Source organism: Cicer arietinum, chromosome 3 (genome assembly GCF_000331145.2).
Source record: "Cicer arietinum cultivar CDC Frontier isolate Library 1 chromosome 3, Cicar.CDCFrontier_v2.0, whole genome shotgun sequence".
NCBI classification, from domain to species: domain Eukaryota; kingdom Viridiplantae; phylum Streptophyta; class Magnoliopsida; order Fabales; family Fabaceae; genus Cicer; species Cicer arietinum.
In genome coordinates this window covers 34,359,065-34,378,890 of record NC_021162.2, presented here as the reverse complement: position 1 = coordinate 34,378,890, position 19,826 = coordinate 34,359,065, and the positions used below count along the sequence as shown (strand labels likewise).

The 19,826-nt window shown below is 34.3% G+C and overlaps 1 protein-coding gene, 1 non-coding gene and 2 pseudogenes across 2 annotated transcripts; 3 read left to right on the top strand and 1 right to left on the bottom strand.

The window, feature by feature from the left end:
* Positions 1 to 2,784: 2,784 nt before the first annotated feature.
* LOC101506503 (small ribosomal subunit protein uS11c-like) lies at positions 2,785 to 5,051 on the top strand. Its single transcript, XM_004514743.4, has one exon. The coding sequence runs from the start codon at positions 4,612 to 4,614 to the stop codon at positions 5,026 to 5,028; it is 417 nt and encodes a 138-aa protein (XP_004514800.1). The 5' UTR covers positions 2,785 to 4,611; the 3' UTR covers positions 5,029 to 5,051.
* Positions 5,052 to 6,032: 981 nt separating this feature from the next.
* On the top strand, positions 6,033 to 11,985 carry LOC113784463 (uncharacterized; annotated as a pseudogene).
* Positions 11,986 to 12,812: 827 nt separating this feature from the next.
* Positions 12,813 to 12,886, bottom strand: TRNAM-CAU (transfer RNA methionine (anticodon CAU)). The gene has a single exon. It is a non-coding gene; the product is annotated as a tRNA-Met (tRNA).
* A 98-nt stretch (positions 12,887 to 12,984) lies between these two features.
* Positions 12,985 to 19,826, top strand: part of LOC140919733 (protein Ycf2-like) — a 6,870-nt pseudogene continuing 28 nt past the window's right edge.

The window sequence follows — 19,826 nt, the reverse complement described above, 5'->3', positions numbered from 1 at the left end:
TTTTGTGTATTTTGGATATTGGTTCGGAGGCTTTTTAGCCAAAGTTATTAATATTTTGGAGTTTATATGATCAAAAAGATATTTTGATGCCGATTAAAATTACTCGTCCATAAATAAATTAAATTAAGCGCGGAGAATTTAATGCGTTACGGGTGAAATGGGAATTTAACAAATATCTAGATATTTTGAGATATTTGTTAATTATAATTAATATATATATATATGGTTGTTTGGAGGAAAAAGGAAATTAGAAGGAAGGAAAAGGAAAAGAAAAGGATATAAAAAGAAAAGAAAGGAAAGGAAAGGAAATAGGAAGGAAAGATAATAGAGGAAAGGAAAAAGAAAAGAAAACAGAAAACAGAGGAAACAGACACGTTCCCTCCATTCTCGCGAAGCCCATTTCTTCTTCTTCTTGGTTTTGCTTTCTTTTCTTTCTTTGGCTTCAAGAACAGAAACCCAAGCTTGGTGGGTAAGAAGGCAAGGATTTCTCAGCTTCATACTTCCTCGTTGATTCGAAAACGAAGAAAAACGGAGTTAGGGATTTCAAAACCGTAAAACACAAACCTCCCTGTTTCATCTAGATCTAAGCTTCGTTTCGCGAAGAGATAGAAGGGAAAGTTGCTCACTACCACGCTACGGTGCTAGGGAACCAACTTGGAGGCGATGTTGCGAGCGGAGATTTTTACCAGATTTACTCGCGGTGCCGTAATCGAACGTGAAAGCTAACGTGAAGGTAAGGGCTCCTTCCAAACTTTTAGTTTGCATTTAGGGGATGTCTCTGTGATTGTGTGGAAAATAATTTTGTTAGGGTTAGAGTGTTGATTTGGGGGAAAATGAATCTAAGGCTTTATGGCTAAAATCTTAGAGTTAGGTTTTGGTTATATTGATGAATGTTTCGTGGAAAATGAATTTAAACTCATTATGTATGATTTTGAGTAAATGAAACTTGTTGTGTTTGAGTGGTGGATTGTGTTGATTTGTGTTCGTCGTATTTGACGTGTTCTTAATTAATACTGATGAAATTTGATATGTGTATGGTTGGATTTTGTGGAGAAATGAATTGATGTGTTTTGGTGTGAGTTGTGGATTGGATCTGATAATAGGTTTGAGTTTGTTTTGTGTGGAATTTGAAAACCATTAGAGTTAAACGAATATTAAGAATGGGGAATCTCTTAATGTCTACGTTTACTTAATGTTGTCGTGAAAATCGTTTAAGTTAAACGAGTATTAAGAATGGGGAATCTCTTAATGTCTACGTTTACTTAATGTTGTCGTGAAAATCGTTTAAGTTAAACGAGTATTAAGAATGGGGAAAGTCGTGTTTGATTCAAGTTTATGATTGAGTGTTTTGAATTTGAGTTGTCGTGGTAATTGTGTTGAAATTGCTAAGTGTTGTGAATTGTTTATTGTGTGTAAGTGTGATGGGTTGTAAAACTATTTCGAAACTCAATTTGTCGTCGTGATCGTGTGGGAATTACTAAGTGTTAAGATGTGAAATTGTGTATCAATGTGATTGAGTTAGTTTATGTATTTTTGGAAGAATAAGCAGGGAAATCGATTTCCCAATCGATTTGATGAGTTGCAGAGAGTTCACAAATTTGATAAAATCGATTTGCCAATCGATTTCGCACTATGTTTTTCAAAACCTTTTAAGAAATCGATTTGGAAATCGATTGGCAGTAAGACAGGAACTCAGCAAAACTGACAAAATCGATTGACATCAACACAGGGGCTCAGTTATTCATTCAATCGATTTCCCAATCGATTGGATTAAGCCTAGAGTTCAGTTTTTACAAAAATCCTTCATCCAAATCGATTTCCCAATCGATTGGCCCAGTGAAAATTCTTATTTTGAGTTAGATGCCAGATTGCTGATTGATTTATCAATGTCTTGATTGGTTATGTATTACTTGATGGATTGAGGACTTTATTTTGTTTTCATTGTTATTTGGCAAGTGTTATATGAACTTTTAGCATATGGAAAACCCTTTTAAGGTGCATGCTTTGTTGAAAGGTTATTTTGTGCATTTAAAAACTTAAATGTTATGTCTTAACTGTTAATTCGGTTGGTGACCCTTTACAACTATTGTGGAAATCTGGGCTTTGCCCTCAAATGAGAGCCAGGACGATCCTACCGGTTCGTACCCTACGGATGGGAATGTAGATGGGAATGCTTGACTTGAGCTACGTTAGGAGGATCTCACGGGGCGCGTGGAGATCACTCAGGGTGTATAGCTATAGTTTTCTGAAGAATGATCATATTAGGATGACATAGAGGGAACTTATGTCTTTTTTTGGATTACGTTATTTTGAACTGGAAAACTGTACATTTACTAATATTGTCAGCTTGGACGATCCTACCGGTTCGTACCCTACGGATGGGAATGTAGATGGGAATGCTTGACTTGAGCTACGTTAGGAGGATCTCACGGGGCGCGTGGAGATCACTCAGGGTGTATAGCTATAGTTTTCTGAAGAATGATCATATTAGGATGACATAGAGGGAACTTATGTCTTTTTTTGGATTACGTTATTTTGAACTGGAAAACTGTACATTTACTAATATTGTCAGCTTGACATGTTATTTTCGGTGGGTTACATGTACCACTTTTTGTTGTGTAAATATTTTGGATTCGTATTTCAAAATTTTTCCGCTGCTTTTAAATTATAATGACTCGATTATTTATCCAAAGTTATTACCTTATTTATTTCTCTGTTTTATTTTAATTTCTTTTGAAAAATAAAATACACCCTCGCTTTGAAAATCGGGGTGTTACAAAATCCAAAAGGAACTCGAATTTTTTGTGCAATAGCCCGAGAGTTGAGACAGTTAAATTTCACTAAAATAGTTTCATTAACACCCGAGGTATTATAATACGAGATTGTTATATAGATATCTTATTTATGAATTGAATAGGAATGCAATAAATTCATAAAGGTATCAAATATAACATATATACCTTGTGTGATGATTATTCTATGTTATAAGTAATTAGAAGTATATAATATATATATTAATACTAAGTATTAGTAGTAGTAAGTCATTATATTTATTTAAGAAATATTTAAAAAACTAAATAAAAATAATAATAGATAGAAAAAAAAGAAAAAGGAATCTATATATATATATTCAAAATAAAAATTCGAATTCCGAATTCTATTTGTAAAAAAAAAAAAATAGAATTCGGAATTCGAATTCCATATCAGATTATCTATATAGTTTAGAATAGGTCATTAGTTCATTTTATTTCTATCTTTTTTTAGTTTTAGAATAGAATATTCGATATAGATTTACATTATACTAATTAGAATAATACTATATATATCGAGTATTCTTATATTCTTATATTCAATATTAGATATATTATTGAATAAAAAAAAAAAATCGAAAAATAGGAGCATGTTGATTATATCGAAAGTAAGGAGCAATAAAATATCGTGGGTAAAGATACTATAGCTGATATACTAACCTTGATACGCAATGCTGACATGACTAGAAAAAAAACAGTTCAAATACCACTTAGTAATATCACCGAAAACATTGTGAAAATACTTTTACGAGAGGGTTTTGTTGAAAACGTCAGAAAACATCGGGAAAGCAACAAATACTTTTTAGTTTTAACTCTACGGAGAAATAGGAAAGGATCATATAAAAATTTTTTACATTTGAAAAGGATCAGTACACCTGGTCTACGAATCTATTCTAACTATCAAAAAATTCCTAGAGTTTTAGGAGGAATGGGAATTGTAATTCTTTCTACTTCGAGGGGTATAATGACAGATCGAGAGGCTCGATTAGAACGAATTGGCGGAGAAGTTTTATGTTATATATGGTAATGGTCATTTTGAGGATTTAACTAGAATACAAATAAAAAAAATTCATGAAGATTTAATTACTGAATCACCTCTGAAGGTATGTTACACCTTTAAACAAATAGAATGAAAATATATAGACTATGTTTCAAAAAAAATTCGGCGTACTTATGTCTACGACTGGGAAAGTAAAAAAAGGAAGTATAAGTCAGTTAATTTTATTAGACCTTCAATATGTTTTTTAGGGGGCACAATTTTAAGTTAATTTAAGTTAATAAGGAAATCCTATTTTCTTCCAATAAATAGATAGATTCAACATTCAGTTAAGGAGTCATAAATATGAAAGTAGCAGCCTCTGTTCGTAAAATTTGTGAAAAATGTAGATTGATCCGCAGGAGAGGTCGAATTATCGTAATTTGTTCCAATCCAAAACATAAACAAAGACAAGGATAATGTTTTAACAAAAAAGGGCTTTCTATTAAAAATAAAGTACCTAATGCACAAAAAAATGGATATTCAAATAAAAAAATCTAATTAATATTCTATTTTCTTAAATATTAAATTCTAAAAATAGAATAATTTAAATTCTATAATTCGAATCTATTCTATAGTTATAAGTATTATAAGAAATATTATTGCTTATTGCTTGATATTTCTATAATTCTATATCTATATTAATCGAATTATAGAATACAATTAATATAGAAAATCTAGTTAGAAAATAGTAAAGAATCCGTTTTTGACAGGAAATGGATATATCCATATATTTCAGACTTTAATTTTATTAAATAATAAAAAATGGCAAAATCTATATCAAAAATCGGTTCACGTAAAAATGCACGTATTGGTTCGCGTAAGCAGACTCGTAAAATACCAAAGGGAGTTATTTATGTTCAAGCTAGTTTCAACAATACCATTGTGACTGTTACCGATGTACGGGGTCGGGTGATTTCTTGGTCCTCTGCCGGTTCGTGTGGATTTAAGGGTACACGAAGGGGGACCCCGTTTGCCGCTCAAACTGCAGCAGCAAATGCGATTCGAACAGTAGTCGATCAAGGCATGCAACGAGCAGAAGTCATAATAAAAGGTCCCGGTCTCGGAAGAGATGCGGCATTAAGAGCTATTCGTAGAAGTGGTATACTATTAAGGTTTATACGGGATGTAACCCCTATGCCACATAATGGATGCAGGGCTCCTAAAAAAAGACGTGTGTAAAACTGAAAATAAACATTAAAGAAAGATATACTATTTTCAGATATAGAATTGTAGTTTAAAACTGAAACTAAAAGAGGGTCTTGATAGATCAGATAAAATCGTAAAAACCCCTTTTTCATACTACTCTTTCGATATATAATCTAATGGTTTTGAATAAAAAAATTATTTTTGCATATCGAACTCGAAGTGCCATGCTTTTTTTACTTAATATTGGCGTAGGCATAGTCTTCTTTTTTTTTCTACAAATAAGAATCATTGGCGCCAAGAGTGAGGGAATGCTAGACGTTTGGTAATTTCTCTTCCTACCAAAAGAAGCGATCCCATTGAAGCGGCTAATCCTACAGATACTGTCTGTACTTCTGCTTCTACAAATTGCATAGTATCAAATATTGCCATTCCAGATATTACCTCTCCGCCCGGAGAATTTATAAACAAATACAAATCTTTGTTCTTGTCCTCTAAACTTAGATATACCATTAGACCAACAAGTTGGTTTGATATTTCACTGTTTACTTCTTGACCTAAAAAAAGTAGTCTTTCTTGAAAAAGTCGATTGTATAAGTCAATCCAAGATGCCTCATCATCTCCAGGAACGCGAAAAGGTACCTTTGGTACACCAAGTGGCATAAAATAGAAAAAGATGAGGCGGGCTATCTAACTTTACTTTGGTGTGAGAACGTAAGCAGACATAAATAAAAAAAATAACACTAAATGAATACGGTAGAGTTTTGACCAATAGGTCGTTCTTGTATATTTCTACATTCACTGATAGAAACACGCATATCCAATAGAAACACTCATATAAAAAAAAGTAACCACTCACCACCATTGCGTATTGTTACTTATCGGATATAGAATAGATCTGCTTCTTTTTGTTCCTACGAATAGAATGTTCCATTGTTACTAAAAAACTAGAACAAATATGAATTCTTTAATCTGAGATAATTTACTAAAAGAGAACGGGCCTGAGTATAGTTTTTTACAGTGCAATAAAGTTACATAGTGTCTATTTTTTGTTGATAAAAGAGGTATTTTCATGGGTTTGCCTTGGTATCGTGTTCATACCGTTGTATTAAATGATCCCGGTCGTTTACTTTCTGTCCATATAATGCATACAGCTCTGGTTGCTGGTTGGGCCGGTTCGATGGCTCTATATGAATTAGCAGTTTTTGATCCTTCTGACCCAGTTCTTGACCCAATGTGGAGACAGGGTATGTTCGTTATACCCTTCATGACTCGTTTAGGAATAACGAATTCATGGGGTGGTTGGAATATCACGGGAGGTACTATAACAAATCCGGGTATTTGGAGTTACGAAGGTGTGGCCGGGGCACATATTGTGTTTTCTGGCTTGTGCTTTTTGGCGGCTATTTGGCATTGGGTCTATTGGGATCTAGAAATCTTTTGTGATGAACGTACTGGAAAACCTTCTTTGGATTTGCCAAAAATATTCGGAATTCATTTATTTCTTGCAGGGGTGGGGTGTTTTGGTTTTGGCGCATTTCATGTAACAGGATTATTTGGTCCTGGAATATGGGTATCCGATCCTTATGGACTAACTGGAAGGGTACAATCAGGAAAACCTTCTTTAGATTTGCCAAAAATATTCGGAATTCATTTATTTCTTGCAGGGGTGGGGTGTTTTGGTTTTGGCGCATTTCATGTAACAAGATTATTTGGTCCTGGAATATGGGTATCCGATCCTTATGGACTAACTAGAAGGGTACAGTCCGTAAATCCCGCATGGGGTGTGGATGGTTTTGATCCTTTTGTTCCAGGGGGGATAGCCTCTCATCATATTGCAGCAGGGACATTGGGCATATTAGCGGGCCTTTTCCATCTTAGTGTACGTCCACCTCAACGTTTATACAAAGGGTTGCGTATGGGAAATATTGAAACCGTCCTTTCCAGTAGTATCGCGGCTGTATTTTTTGCAGCTTTTGTTGTTGCTGGAACTATGTGGTATGGTTCAGCAACTACCCCGATTGAATTATTTGGTCCTACTCGTTATCAATGGGATCAGGGATACTTCCAACAAGAAATATATCGAAGAGTTGGTGCTGGGCTAGCCGAAAATCAAAGTTTATCAGAAGCTTGGTCTAAAATTCCCGAAAAATTAGCTTTTTATGATTACATCGGAAATAATCCGGCAAAAGGCGGTTTGTTTAGAGCGGGCTCAATGGACAATGGCGATGGAATAGCCGTTGGTTGGTTAGGACATCCTATTTTTAGGGACAAAGAGGGGCGTGAACTTTTTGTACGTCGTATGCCTACTTTTTTTGAAACATTTCCGGTTGTTTTAGTAGATGGAGACGGAATTGTTAGAGCGGATGTTCCTTTTCGAAGGGCAGAATCGAAGTATAGTGTCGAACAAGTCGGTGTAACTGTTGAATTCTATGGTGGCGAACTCAATGGAGTCAGTTATAGTGATCCTGCTACTGTGAAAAAATATGCTCGACGTGCTCAATTGGGTGAAATTTTTGAATTAGATCGTGCTACTTTAAAATCAGATGGTGTTTTTCGTAGCAGTCCAAGGGGTTGGTTTACTTTTGGACATGTTTCGTTTGCTCTGCTCTTCTTTTTCGGGCACATTTGGCATGGTGCTAGAACCTTGTTCAGAGATGTTTTTGCTGGTATTGATCCAGATTTAGATGCTCAAGTAGAATTTGGAGCATTCCAAAAACTTGGAGATCCAAGTACAAAAAAACCGGTAGTCTCATAGAAAGAACATTCGTTTGTTCCTTTTCGATTCCACTTTTTTGTTATTATTTGAATTGGATATAGGGAACTATATAAATCTTGATTTCAATCATTCCATTTTGTTTTACTTTTGTTCTTTTTTTTCTTTATCTAGGAGATAATCCCCCAAAACAGGTATGGAAGCTATAATTGTAAACCACGATCAAATCTATGGAAGCATTGGTTTATACATTCCTCTTAGTCTCGACTTTAGGAATCATTTTTTTCGCGATCTTTTTTAGAGAACCACCTATAGTTCCAACTAAAAGGATAAAATGATTTTTCATTATCTCAATTGAAGCAAAGAGCCCCCAATATTACGATATTCGGGGCTCATTATTTCAACTAGTCTCCATGTTCTTCGAATGGATCTCTTAGTTGTTGAGAGGGTTGCCCAAAAGCAGTATATAAGGCATACCCAGTAAAACTTACAATTAAACCAGATATAGAGATGGCAATTAGGGTTGCTGTTTCCATTATTATATAATATCGAGATTACAATGGATCTGGATCTATATGGTAAGATCCTTTATTTACAGCGGAATGGTATACAAAGTCAACAGATCTCAATGAAAAAAAAAATAGGATTGATGGCGACACAAACCGTTGAGGGTAGTTCTAGATCTGGTCCAAGACGAACTGTTGTAGGAGATTTATTGAAACCATTGAATTCAGAATATGGTAAAGTCGCTCCGGGGTGGGGAACTACCCCTTTGATGGCTATTGCAATGGCTCTATTTGCGGTATTTCTCTCCATTCTTTTAGAGATTTATAATTCGTCCATTTTACTGGACGGAATTTCTATGAATTAGAGAATTAGATTCACAAGAACTGACTAACTATCTGTTCAATAGAAAGTCAAGTTTAGCATTTAGGTCTTTGATTTTTAGCCCATTCCATTTTGATTTGGTAGTTCGATCGTGAAACTTCTTTGTTTCTGTATTTCCGGAATATGAGTGTGTGACTTGTTATAATTGATCCTATTGATAGTACAGAACTAAAAAGGGATCCGTCATCTTCATCTTATCTTGATAGGGATGGCTTTACCCCGTCAGATATTTATTTAAATATCTGGAGCACGGAATATAGAAAATAAATAGATTCTAAAGTATTAGAACTATGATTCATACTTAATATTTATATTTAGACCTCGCAACCGGACTAAAAAAATTGAAAAATTTAAAGAGTTAGAAGAATTAATTTAGAAAAATAAATGGAACGATTTTTATTCTTTTAAACTGCCGCCGCTTATCTTTATTTTGATCAAAGGAGAAATGTTTCTTTGTATTTTTTTTGGATTATATCTATTCATTGAATAAGTGATGATCCAGGAGTTCTTACTCGGGGAATTTTTGGACTTGGATTAAAGGTTTTTTTTAAATCATCGTGGTTCTGGTATGAATCTGAGGTTTTTCAATTGATTCTATAGGGTCTTAACAAGAAAATTCCTATCAATAATAATAATAAAAATAGTATTACATTACATACACAAATAAAAAAATGAAGTAAATAATAGAATATTCAAGAGGCCTATAAGGATCACGAGAAAAGACAAGTGAGCCGACTTGAGATTTTGGCATTATAAACACAAAGAATAGCTTTCGGATTTCTATTTTTTCTGATCTTCAAAGAAGATTAGAATCATAGTATTAAGTTAAGAAAGTTTTAAACTTTCTATTCTAAATATCAGTTTTCCTAATAAGCAGTATTTGAGTATTTTTGTTTGAGCCGTAGGAGATGAAATTCTCATATACGGTTCTCAGGGGGGTCCTTTGATTTACCTATCTCAATAAAGTCTATGATTGGTTCGAAGAACGTCTTGAGATTCAGGCGATTGCCGATGATATAACTAGTAAATACGTTCCTCCTCATGTCAATATTTTTTATTGTTTAGGAGGGATTACACTTACTTGTTTTTTAGTCCAAGTAGCTACGGGTTTTGCTATGACTTTTTATTATCGTCCGACCGTTACGGAGGCTTTTGCTTCTGTTCAATATATAATGACTGAGGCTAACTTTGGTTGGTTAATCCGATCAGTTCATAGATGGTCCGCAAGTATGATGGTTTTAATGATGATCTTGCACGTATTTCGCGTGTATCTAACAGGTGGTTTTAAAAAACCTCGTGAATTGACTTGGGTTACAGGTGTAGTTTTGGGCGTGTTGACTGCATCCTTCGGTGTAACAGGTTATTCCTTACCTTGGGACCAAATTGGTTATTGGGCAGTAAAAATTGTAACAGGTGTACCCGACGCTATTCCTGTAATAGGATCGTCTGTGGTAGAGTTATTGCGCGGAAGCGCTAGTGTGGGACAATCTACCCTGACCCGTTTTTATAGTTTACATACTTTTGTATTACCGCTTCTTACAGCCGTATTTATGTTAATGCATTTTCCAATGATACGTAAGCAAGGCATTTCTGGTCCTTTATAAAGAATATGAATCATAGAGATTTGTAATCAATCATTTATCATTTTGGGGAGGAGCAATAGTATTTCATTGCTACAAATATGCATTATTAAAAAAAAAATAAGACATGTATTTGGATATTTCCCTTCAACTTAACAAAATAAATTGGATTCTTTATTTGACATACACGAATAGTTGAAAGGAACTCTCCGAAAAAAGAATGGATTATGGGAGTGTGTGACTTGAACTATTGATTGGGCCGTGCAGATATATTACTTTATCTTATCTGCCACATTTTAATTCACAATTTAATGTGTCTTTGTTCCAACCACCGCGCAAATCCCCTACAGAGGGTAGGCCGGTACGCTTGAAGAGAATCTTTTCTATGATCAGACTCGATCATATCCTGCATGAAAAGGCTCCGTAATATCCATTAAAATACGTAATGTGATATAATAAAAATTCTGTCTTATTTATATCACTTAACGTAATAGTATGGAAATGCATTTATTTCCTATGCATTGACTCAATTTATTATACTATCGGAGTGAAACAAGTAGATCTAAAGAAAAACGGGGGTTGTATTCTATTAGTAACAAGTAAATCCTTTCTATCTAAAACATCCCAAAATTTATTTTTGGAGATTTAACAGTCGAAAGGTTTGAGATCCCCCAGAAAGCACTTTTCATTTTGAAAACATACTTGGGTGAAAGGCATTTATTTTAAAATCAGAACTGAATTTTTTGCAATGGATAGTTCTAATTTAGGAAAAAAAGAGAATCCATTCGATTTTATTACATGGAATCTCCATATATGAGGGACTAACATTTAAAATTTTTCTATGGATGCATTAAGTTCGTTTGATTGGTGCTCGAGCCGGATGATGAAAAATTCTCATGTCCGGTTCTTTCGGAGGATGGATCTATAAGAATTCACCTATCCCAATAACAAAAAAACCTGACTTGAACGATCCTGTATTAAGAGCTAAATTGGCTAAAGGGATGGGTCATAATTATTATGGAGAACCCGCATGGCCTAATGATCTTTTATATATTTTTCCAGTAGTAATTCTAGGTACTATTGCCTGTAACGTAGGTTTAGCGGTTCTCGAACCATCAATGATTGGGGAACCCGCAGATCCGTTTGCAACTCCTTTGGAAATATTGCCCGAATGGTATTTTTTTCCCGTATTTCAAATACTTCGTACAGTGCCAAATAAATTATTGGGCGTCCTTTTAATGGTTTCAGTACCCGCGGGATTATTAACAGTCCCCTTTTTGGAGAATGTTAATAAGTTCCAAAACCCATTTCGCCGTCCAGTAGCAACAACCGTCTTTTTGATTGGTACCGCAGTGGCTCTTTGGTTGGGTATTGGAGCAACATTACCTATTGAGAAATCCCTAACTTTAGGTCTTTTTAATTTTTAAATTTTTAAATTTAATGGATTCTATTGTTAAATAAATAACATGTGTATTGTGTATCTAGAGATTAGTCACTATGAAATGACTAATCTCTAGATACATATATTTCATTTTAGACCTATTCTGAATATATAGATTTGTGCTAAAGATTCAAATTCCATATTTTAAGCTTTCTTTTTATAAAAACGAAAGATGAAAAAAAATCCAATCGATTTCAAATTTATGCAAAATGCTTTTCTATTTGTAAAAGGTTTAATATATTTTTTACATCTTCTACGCGAAAATGTTCAATTTTCATAAGTTCTTCTTGACTCTTATTCAAAAGTTCCAATAATGTATGTATATTGGACTTTTTGAGACAATTATAGATTCTGGGAGGCAATTCTAATTGGTCAATAAAAATGGATTTCAATGCAATTTCTTTTTTATTTTTCCTTAGTTTATCCTTAACGAATCTATCATGAAAAGTAAAAAGAGGTAAAGTAACTTTGTGTTGATTGTTTTCTAAATTCAATTTATCTTCTTCTGCATGTAAAAAAGGAATAAATAAATCAATTAAATTCCGGGAGGCTTCAAAGAGTGCTTCCTTAGGAGTTAAACTTCCATTTGTCCATATTTCCAGAAAGAGTATCTCTTGTTTTTCATTCCCATTCCCATAAGAATGAATATTATGATTTTCATTTCGAACAGGCATGAATACAGCATCTATAGTATAACTTTCATCTTGAATGTTGTTTAGTGTTTTTATACGATATCCCCGATTCCTCTCAAGTTTTAATTCCATACACAAATTAATAGGTTCTGTTAGGTTAGCTATATGTTGTGTATTATCAACAATTTCTACCGAAGGTGGTAAAATGATGTCTTGAGCAGTTACATATCCAGGACCTTTGAAACAAATAGACGCGTCCCGAGTTCCATACAGATTACTTCTCAATACAATTTCTTTTCTCCAATCCTAACAGAACCTAATGATCATACTACTCTTTCGATTTTATCTGATTCTATTCTTTTGGGTCGATTGAAAACTAAAGAAATAGTCAACCTAGTCAAGATAATTATCTATTTACAAAATACTGTCTCCATTCTTCCGATTTCATCCGATTGAGGATGTAATAGGGTTACAAAGGGTGAACTTTTGGCAGTTCCAAATAGGATTTTATTCTTGAACAAAAACAAAAAAAATTACTTATTGGAGGCGGGTTTCCATTGGCGTGCATCCAGTAGGAATTGAACCTACGACTTCGCCAATTATGAGTTGGGTGCTTTAACCATTCAGCCATGGATGCTTGGCAGGAATCCTCGTACCTCATGAATAACCAAATTCCTATTGAAGTGAAACACATTGGATAAATCAATATTAAAAAAAAAATATAGGAGGTGGGAAATGCAATTACATCAATTTCAATGCTGGGTTTTTGAATTGAGAGAGGTAGTTAGAGAAATCAAGAATTCTCCCTATTTTTTAGATTCGTGGGCTCAATTCAATTCAGTTGTATCTTTCATTCACATTTTTTTCCATCAAGAGAGTTTGATAAAACTATTAGATTCTCGAATTTGGAATATAGTACTTTCACGCAATTCGCAGGGTTCAACAAGTAATCGATATCGATATTTCACCATAAAAAATATAGTACTCTTTCTAGTCGCGATCCTTATATATCGTATTCACAATCGAAAGATGATAGAAAGAAAAAATATCTATTTGACAGAGTTTCTTCCTATACTTATGAATTCCATTGGACGCAGTAATGATACATTGGAAGACTCAAAGGATTCTTTCAATATCAATAGGTTGATTGTTCCGCTCCTGTATTTTCCAAAACGAAAAAAGATCTCTGAGAAATCTAGTTTTATTCAAGTAACAGATTCTAGCCAATTGAAAAGATCTTCCGATGAATTCGGGGATCATATCAATTCCATTAGGAATGAGGACTCGAAATATCATACGCAGCTGAATAATCATTTGTTTCCGGAAGCAATCGAAGAATTTCTTGGGAATCCCACAAGAGACAATCCTTCTTTTTTCTCTGATAGATGGTCTGAACTTCATCTGGATTTGAATCCTACTGAGAGATCTACTACAAATCAGAAATTATTTAAAAAAGAAGAAGATGTTTCTTTTGTTCTTTCGAGGCAATCGGAAAATAAAGAAATAGCCAATCTAGTTAAGATAATTATGTATTTACAAAATACTGTCTCCATTCTTCCGATTTCATCCGATTCAAGATGTGATATGGTTGCGAAGGATGAACTTTATAGTTCCGATAATATTTCATTCTTGAACAAAAATCTATTTTTAGGTTTATTTCATCTATTCCATTACCGGAATAGGGGGGGGTACTTGTTACACCACGATTTAAAATCAGAAGAGAGATTTCAAGAAATGGCAAATCTATTCAATCTATCAATAACCCAGCCGGATCTGTTGTATCATAAGGGATTGTCTTTTTCTATTGATTCTTCTGGATTGTATCAAAAACAATTCTTAAATGAGGTATTCAACTCCAAGGATGAATCAAAAAAAAAATCCTTATTGGTTTTACCTCCTCTTTTTTATGAAGAGAATGAATCTTTTTATTCAAGGATCATCAAAAAATGGGGCCAGACATCTTACGGGAATTGTTTGGAAGACCGAAAACCCAATGATTGTATCAAAAAGAATTCTTAAATGAGGTATTCACATCTCTGAATTGAAACGTCCAAATGATCCACTCGGGAATCCATTATTAGAATCAATAGGTCTTCAAATCGTTCATTTGAAAAAAAAATAAACCCTTCTTATTGGATGACCATTCTACTTCCCAAATTCTAAATTATTGATCGATGGAGGAACAATATCACCCTTTTTGTTCAATAAGATACCAAACGGGATGGTTGACTCATTGCATAATAGAAGCAAATCATTGGATTTCAATTTCTCAACGATATCCCACGATCAAGACAATTGGCTGAATCCCGTGAAACCTTTTTATCGAAGTTCATTGATATCTTCTTTTTATAAAGTAAATCGACTTCGATTCTTGAATAATAAATATAACTTCTGTTTCGATTGTAACAAAAGATTCTCTTTTTATGTGGAAAGATCCTGTATCAAGAATTATGATTTTATGTATGAACAATTCCTCAATACTTTGTTCATTCGAAATAAAATATTTTCTTTGTGCAGTGGTAAAAAAAAAGATGTTTTTTTGGAGAAAGATACTATTTCACCAATCGAGTTAGAGGTATCTAAGATATTGATACCTAACAATTTTCCGCAAAATGGTGATGAAGAATATAACTTGTACAAATCTTTCCATTTTCCAACTCGATCTGATCCATTGGTTCGTAGAGCTATTGACTCAATCGAAGACACTTCTGGAATACCTCTAACAGAGGAAGAAATAGTCAATTTTGAAAGAACGTATTGTGAACCTCTTTCTGATAGGAATCTACCTAATTCAGAAGGGAAGAACTTGCATCAGTATCTCAATTTCAATTCAAACATATGTTTGATTTACATTCCATATTCTGAGAAATATTTACCATCCGAAAAGAGGAAAAAACGCATTCGTCGAAACAAACGCCTTGCGAAAGGATATATGGATAGAGCTTTTCAAAGAAAAAAACAAAGAAAAAAAAGAAAGAGGTCTTTCTCAAAATGGAAACGATTCTACCCATATATAATAGCATGGTTACTTACTTCGACAGGGCACATAAATATAAAATTGATATTTAGAGATGCTTTTTCAGACCTATTGAGGATACTAAATAGAAATCCTAAATTTCTAAAATTGGTATACATTTTTAATGATATTATGTATGAATCTGAGCGAATTCTTCGGGAAAAAGTGCTTCTTTTAAAACGGAATCCTATAAGTGCGATTTCGAGTAAGTGGTTACATAATTATATTCTGGAGTTGTGCGACAAAATTTATCATGTAAATAATGAGTCACCATTCATATCGACACATCTGAGATCGCTAAATATTCAAGAGTTGCAATTTTTAATTCTTTTCTTTCTTCTTATTACTGGATATCTCATCCTGGGACATCTTATTGTTACTTCTCGATTCTCTAGTCAGTTACAGGCAGAGTTTGAACAGGTCAAATCTTTTATGATTCCATCCTACATGATTGAGTTACGAAAACTTTTGGATACGTATCCTCCATCCGAACTGAATTCGTTCGGGTTAAAAGATATCTTTCTAGTTGCTCTGGAAGGATTAGGAAGTTTTCTAAAAGAAATACGAGCTTCTTATTCTGGCGGTAACATGCTAAGTGGTGGCGATCCGGCTTATGGGGTTAAATCTGTACGTTCGAAGAAGAAATATTTTAATATCATCGATCTCATAAGTATTATACCAAATCCCATGAATCGAATCGCTTTTTTGAGAAATACGAGACATTTAAGTCATACAAGTAAAATGATCTATTCCGTGATAAGAAAAAGAAAAAACGTGAATAGTGATTGGCTTGATGATAAAATAGAATCCTGGATCTTGAACAGTGATTTCATTGCTGATAAAGAAAGAGAATTCTTGGTTCAGTTCTCTACCTTAACGACAGAAAAAAGGATTGATCAAATTTTATTGAGTCTGACTCATAGTGATCATTTATCAAAGAATAACTCTGGTTATCAAATGATTGAGCAACCGGGAACAATTTACTTACGAAATTTAATTGACATTCATAAAAAGGATCTAATGAATTATGAGTTTAATACATCCTGCTTAGCAGAAAGACGGATATTCCTTGCTCATTATCAGACAATCGCTTATTCAGAAACCCAGCCTGGGCCTAGTTGTTTAGATTTCCCATCTCAGGGGAAACCCTTTTCGCTCCGCTTAGACCTATCCCCTTCTAGGGGTGTTTTAGTGATAGGTTCGATAGGAACTGGACGGTCCTATTTGATCAAATATCTAGCGACAAACTCCTATGTTCCTTTCTTTACAATATTTATAAACAAGTTCCTGGATAACTATCCTAAGGGTTTCACTATTGATCCTGATGAGGAGAGTGCTTTTGATGATAGAGAGGGTACCATTTATAGTCTTTTACCTAGTAATGAGGGTAGTTGCTATAATTACGATAGGAATGATAGTGACGATATCGACCGTAACTTTGATAGACAGTTGAAGTTTCTAAGTATGAAGCATCCAATATCTAGGGATATGAGGCCGGAACTAGACCTATTTTATCTCACCCTTCAATTCGAATTAGCAAAGGCACTGTCTCCTTGCATAATTTGGATTCCAAACATTCATGATCTGGATAGGAAGGAGTCGAATGACTTATCTCTCGGTTTATTAGTGAACTATCTCTCCGGGGATTCTGAAACATGTTCTACTAGAAATAATCTTGTTATTGCTTCGACTCATATTCCCCAAAAAGTAGATCCCGCTCTAATAGCTACGAATAAATTGAATACATGCATTAAGATACGAAGGCTTCTTAGTCCACAACAAAGAAAGAACTTTTTCACTCTTTCATATACTAGGGGATTTCACTTGGAAAAGAAAATGTTCCACACTAATGGATTCGGGTCCATAACTCTGAGTTCTAATCTACGAGATCTTGTAGCACTTACCAATGAGGCCCTAACAATTAGTATTATACAAAAGAAATCGATTATAGACACTAATATAATTCGATCTGCTCTTCATAGACAAACTTGGGATTTTAGATCTAAGATAAGATCGATTCAGGATCATGGGATTCTTTTCTATCAGATAGGAAGGGCTGTTTCACAAAATTTACTTTTAAGTAATTGCTCCCTAGATCCTATATCGATCTATATCAAGAAGAAATCATGTCAGGGGGGGGATTCTTATTTGTACAGATTCTACTTCGAACTTGGAACAAGCATGAAGAAATTAACGATACTTCTATATCTTTTGAGTTGTTCTGCTGGATCCGTCGCTCAAGACCTTTGGTCTCTACCCGGACCTAATGAAAAAAACGGGATCACTTCTTATAGACTCATTGAGAATGATTCTGATCTAATTCATGGCCTATTAGAAGTAGAAAGCGCTCTGCTGGAATCCTCACCGAAAGAAAGTCCGTTTGATAATGATCGAGTGATATCCCTTCTTCGGCCCAAACCAAGAAACCCATTAAATATGATTCAAAATGGATTTCGTTCTATCCGTGATGAGAGATTTCTCTATGAAAAATATGAATCGGGTTTTGAAGAAGGGGAAGGAGTCCTCGACCCGGGACCTCTAGAGGCGGATTTATTCAATCACATAGTTTGGGCTCCTAGACTATGGCGCCCTTGGGATTTTATATTTGATTGTAGCGAAAGGTCCAATGAATTGGGATTTCCCTATTGGGAAAGGTCATTTCGGGACAAGCAGATGATTTATGATGAAGAGGATGAGCTTCAAGAAAATGATTCAGAGGTCTTGCAGGATGTAACCATGCAGTACCAGACACGAGATAGATCTTCCAAAGAACGGGGCGTTTTTAGAATAAGCAAATTCATTTGGGACCCGGTGGATCCACTATTTTTGCTATTCCAAGATGATCCCTCTGTCTCTGTGTTTTCACATCGAGAATTCTTTGCAGATGAAGAGATATCAAGGATACTTTTGACTTCACAAACCAAAAAAATTTATTGGAAATATCTAAATAAACGCTGGTTTAGGAAAAATACGCCAGAAAAGTATTTCGAATTGTTGATTGATCGCCAGAGATGGCTTAGAACCAATAGTTCATTATCAAATCGATTTTTACGTTCTAATATTCTATCCGAGAGTTATCAATATTTATCAAATCTATTCCTATCTAACAGAACCCTATTGGATCAAATCACAAAGACATTGTTGAAAAAAAGATGGCTTTTCCCAGACGAAATGGCTGTTACTATCTGTTCCAATAACGAATCATCGGTTTAAGTGAATAACTAAAAAAAATAGAGACTTTCTTTCTATTCATTTCAAGTCGATATGGAGTATCTTTCAATTGAAAGATACCCCATATCGATAATACACATTGCTGTTGACCAAGCCTAACTCTAATTGTTTTCTTGTGAAGCAAACAAAGAGATCCACGGGATGGTTTGTCCTATTCCGATATTCATCACTAATTAAGTAAAGAATTTTCTTTGTTTTCGGATAGGTCATGAAAGGAGAAGGAAGGTTGGCATGCCAACAGGCATCTATTATGGAATTACGAGAATAGAGTACCCCTTTTTTGAAATGTTGTGTGCGAACGTCATTGGATTGGTAAGTCGTCAATCCCCAAAATAGAATAAGGAATGTACTTTATCCCCGTTGGTTTACGGAGGGAGAGAGGTTTCTCTTGTATCCCTGTGTGATTCCTATTGAATCATATATTCGGGGCGGGTGCCGGTTGGACGATTTCAAAATGGATTCTCCATTCATTCGACAAAGACGATCAACAAAATTTGGCGATCTGCTGGCGAACTTATTACAATTCAATACGAGATCTCCATATTATGCCTTGAAGAGGACTCGAACCTCCACGCTGTTTAGCACGAGATTTTGAGTCTCGGGTGTCTACCATTTCACCACCAAGGCATCTTCAAAGTTTATTATATTCCATAAATATGATATCTATCTAGTCTTATGTATGTAATATATGATAAAGGTGGAGTTTTTGAGTATTTTTTTTGATTGTCATGTCATATAGGCCCGAGTCGGACATTCAATTAGTTCGATTTGAATTATCTGAGAAATACATACCTTATATATATTCTATCAAAAAAATGGACAATAAAACAAACCTATTTATCGATTCAATAGAAACCAAAAGGGTTCATATAGGGTCCGAAATAATAATAGATATGTAAAAAACATATGACTATTCCTACTCCTAAATGGAATGAACTTATAATCATGGAATCGATTCGATCGTCAGATTATAAGTTCATAACCTTAGCGCATTCCCATTTTGGATGGAACAGATCTATTAATTCTTTAATTCCAGTTAGTAAGATAAGAGTTGAATTAAGAAAAAAATTCTAGAAGCTAAAAAAGGGTATCCTGAGCAATTTCAATTATGGGGTTCATTGATATTCCTGGTATAGTAGATGCTATCACACATATAATCATACTCAATTCGATGGAATTGTTGGATCTTACAGGAGACCTTCTATAATTTCGCACGTAAGTAGTTATTTCTTGGTTTCGTCCAGTCATTACTAACTTAATTATTTTTAGATAATAGTAGATAGAAACAACGCTTGTAAGAAGTCCTATTGAAACCAAGAAATATAGACCT